The sequence below is a fragment of the Octopus bimaculoides genome, chromosome 7 (genome assembly GCF_001194135.2).
Source record: "Octopus bimaculoides isolate UCB-OBI-ISO-001 chromosome 7, ASM119413v2, whole genome shotgun sequence".
Taxonomy (NCBI): Eukaryota; Metazoa; Mollusca; class Cephalopoda; order Octopoda; family Octopodidae; genus Octopus; species Octopus bimaculoides.
In genome coordinates this window covers 50,307,663-50,311,483 of record NC_068987.1, presented here as the reverse complement: position 1 = coordinate 50,311,483, position 3,821 = coordinate 50,307,663, and the positions used below count along the sequence as shown (strand labels likewise).

Sequence of the window (3,821 nt, the reverse complement as noted above, 5' to 3'; positions counted from 1 at the left end):
TATATATATATATATATATATATATATATATATATTATATATATATATATGTATATATATATATATTATTCATTCTCAGTGTTATGGGACACGCCCTCTTAAGAACAGAAAAATATTTAACAGATTGATTAATTAGATTTATCAACATCTTTGAAATGTTTACAAGTCACCTATAGCTTCACATCTTTAGTCTTCTTTTCTTGAGATAGAGTGATGGTAGAAGTAGTGATTTCTACACTATCTTGTAAAAACTACACCCCCTTCAGGGATAACATCATCTGGTTAGTAAGAAAGACTACTTAAATATTATCCCCATTATTTCAATTTCAAACCTAATTAAAGCTACTATTAATTTTGACAGAAGATGAAATAGGGGAAACCAAGAAATCTGTTAATGGTTTATGAGAGCAAATAGTAAATACAAAAAACTGGAAAATGAAGCAAATTATTTCCAAGCATGGCTATCTAGTTAAGAAGTTTGTTTGTCAACCACATGGTTTCAGGTTTAGTTCCACTGCATTGTACCTTGGACAAGTGTCTTCTATTGCAAGCATGGTAAGGGGGATACGATGATGATGACAAATTTTTTATGCATGTATTTTAAATACTCAACTATTAAATGGAACTAGTATTAGTTACCTATCCATATAGTTTGGCTATGTAAAATAAAACCTAGAAGAAGGAAGGTTCCATCATTTCACTTGGAAAGTATTTTGGCAACCATACCACACAACTAAGTTAGGCAATTGCATTTACACAAAGAAACTGGGATTTAGAATATGCAGATGTTCTAAAAGATATTTATGAATAAATATAAACTCTTTTTATTTTCCCTATGTTTTGAGACTGCAGTAGGAAGATTCATATCATAAGCACTCAACCACCAGACATGTATATGAGTGATGCTCGCTGTAAAAAATGAGTGCAGCTCTGATAGCAAACTATAGGCCTAAGTTTTGAGAGACTGAAGTAGGTAGATTCGTATCTTAAGGACTACTAAACATGTAAATGAGCAGTGCTTGTTCTAAAAGATGAGTGCAGCACTGATAGCAAACTATAGATCTAGCAAGTATGTAAATTCATATCTTATGCACTCAGTCACAAAACATGTATATAAGCTTCAGCTGGTAAATGGAATATATTATGATTCATAATTTTGCCCTGTCAATGAAATTTACTTCTGTCATTCTATGAATTAAACTAAAAATTAGAAAAAAATAAATAAATAAAAAGATTGTTTAAAGACAAAAAGTAATAAGAAAAATGGAAATAATTTCAAAGATGTAAAGGAATTCCAAAGAATTACTTGAGCACAAATTTTGATGAAAAAGGAGCAAGGTTAAGGTAGCAACAGCAGTAATAGTAGTAAGAAGTGATAAAAAGGAATCTGGGGGGTAGTTAATTCATTTTTTGCTCGAAAGGTAAGAATTTCAAAACAATTTTTTTTTTCGAAATGAGTATGCCAGTTTTAGTAAGAAAGAATTTTGAAAGAGCTAACATGCAAACATCACACTCAGGCCATTCTAAGGAACACTAAGTGCTAAAGAACCTCTGTAATCATATCCATAATTGTAGCTATCCTGTGGTGGTGGTGGTGGCGGCACTGGGGGAGGAGGAACAAACATGGGACTCTTCTGCTCTGGAGCGTAATGTTGTTCCCTCTGTACGGTAGCTGCAAATGAATGGAGTCAGCAAATTGAAGTGCAATATTAATAGTAAAAAGAAGCACAATATCAAACATCAACACAAATAACATGTAACGTATATACACACACAATAAACATACTGATTAATGAATTCATTCAGTGAAAAATATTTCGTGATAAATTTGTTTTAAATTATTTTATCCAATTAACAAATTAAACTATAGGAAAAGGAAGAAGAAAAAACAAAATTAAATGAAGCAGATAATTAGTAACTCCGTGTAATTGTAAAAGCAATCAAATGTAGGTAACAATAAGAATTATAATGATCATTATTAATAACAATTAATTGATAAACATTGAAATTTACTGAAAAAGTTTTAACAAGAAAAAAAATGAATTTAGAGAAATCCTCATTAAATTATTTTAAAGAACAAAAACATAATAAAGAGAGTTTGAATTTTCTCTCTCAACATAACTGAAAAAGAATGTCCCAGTAAGTAATCTTGTTAAAGTTTGGTTATCAGTTCAAAAATTAATTCTAAGACTGTATGCATAACAATAATACAACTGATATCTAAGAAATGTATTTATTCATGCACTTTTGTGTGTGTACGCGTGTAATCTAGGACCACTTGTATGACTGGGTTGTCAGTGACAACCCCATCAGCCTGCTTGATGAGGAACGTGATCATTGCCAGCTTCGCCTTACCGGTACATGTGCCAGTGGTACGTGAAAAACAACATTCGAGTGTGGTCGTTGCCAGTGCCACCAGACTGGCTCCAGTGCAAGTAGCACGTAAAAACACCTTTTGAGCATAGTTGTTGCCAGAACCGCCTGACTGGCCCTCGTCCCGGTGGCATGTAAAAAGCACCCACTACACTCTCGGAGTGGTTGGCATTAGGAAGGGCGTCCAGCTGTAGAAACTTTGCCAGATCAGATTGAGCCTGGTGCAGCCTCTGGCTCACCAGTCCTCAGTCAAACTGTCCAACCTATACCAGCATGGAAAGTGGACATATGATGATGATGATGTTGCAGGATAAAAAACAAGGCTTGTTAAAATGAGAATGAACTCCTGAGAGTCAACAGTTATCCATTTGTGTGCAAATATACTTTGTTCAAATCTCTGATGGGAAAAGTCCAAGAGAAGGTACTCTGAAATCAAACATGCAGTTGGTGTAGCTGCCAGTCATCTGGCAATGCTTGTCACTAGATTTCAGTTACTGATGTTTAGAGAGTGGGATACATGTTGTACAAACATAAGCCAGTTTAATCCAATGACATACAGATGTTTCATTCCATATGGTTCATCTTTCATTCCATATGGTTCATTTTGCATGTGAGTATCAGTTTGATGGAGTTTCTACACATGCATTTATGTAGATAACTATATAAGTATGTTGGAATACAAATACTTTACTCTGTGTGTGTGTGTGTGTGTGTGTGTGTGTGTGTGCGCGCGTGTGTGTGCGTGTGTGTGTGTGTGTGTGTGTACCTCATCATGTACATAGATTAGTGCAAGTAAAACATAGATTAGTTTTTTTACTAAAATACCTTCTAGGACCTCACTTCTTCCATCCATAGCATGTTGATCAGGGACTGTAAAAAGTAACCAAATCAAATTTATGAAATGAAAAGAAAAATATTAAAATTAATAAAAGCAATTTATTAAATTCATTGGAAGAACATTTTGTTATTTTATTTGTATGTATTTTTAAAATTTTGTTTTACATTTACTACTTTATTTCACAAGATATACTGGAAAAGTAAGTTTTAGATTATTGTTGCAATAATAATAATAATAATAATTGCTGTTGTTTTATAATGCTGTGTAGTATATAATTTATTAAAATATTATTATTAAAACATTTAAAATGTATGGATGCAAACAAACAAATATCCAAGGCCGAACTTTGAAATTACTACCAACGAAAGTATTAAATGCATGTGTGTAAGTATACACACATGCATATATAAAGTTTTATCCCCCAACAACAAATCCAACAAAACTTGTATTTTGTTCAACTTGTAGTTATGGATAAGATATTGTGTATATATACATATGCACCTATTTATTGATATAGCCACATCTATCTATCTATATATATATATATATATATATATATATATACACACACACACACACACACACACACACACACACACACACACACACA

The 3,821-nt window shown here is 32.6% G+C and overlaps 1 protein-coding gene across 6 annotated transcripts in view; it reads right to left on the bottom strand.

The window, feature by feature from the left end:
• LOC106880561 (vinculin) overlaps positions 1-3,821 on the bottom strand; it is a 75,029-nt gene that overhangs the window by 41,168 nt on the left and 30,040 nt on the right. For 4 of the 6 annotated variants that reach the window (XM_052969635.1, XM_052969636.1, XM_052969637.1 and 1 more), the window contains 2 exons: positions 3,199-3,243; positions 1,550-1,672 (listed from right to left, as the gene is read on the bottom strand). The exons of the other annotated variants lie outside the window; for them this stretch is intronic. In XM_052969635.1, coding sequence (XP_052825595.1) covers positions 1,550-1,672; positions 3,199-3,243 — 168 coding nt within the window. The remainder of the gene's footprint in view (positions 1-1,549; positions 1,673-3,198; positions 3,244-3,821) is intronic. 6 annotated transcript variants of the gene reach the window in all.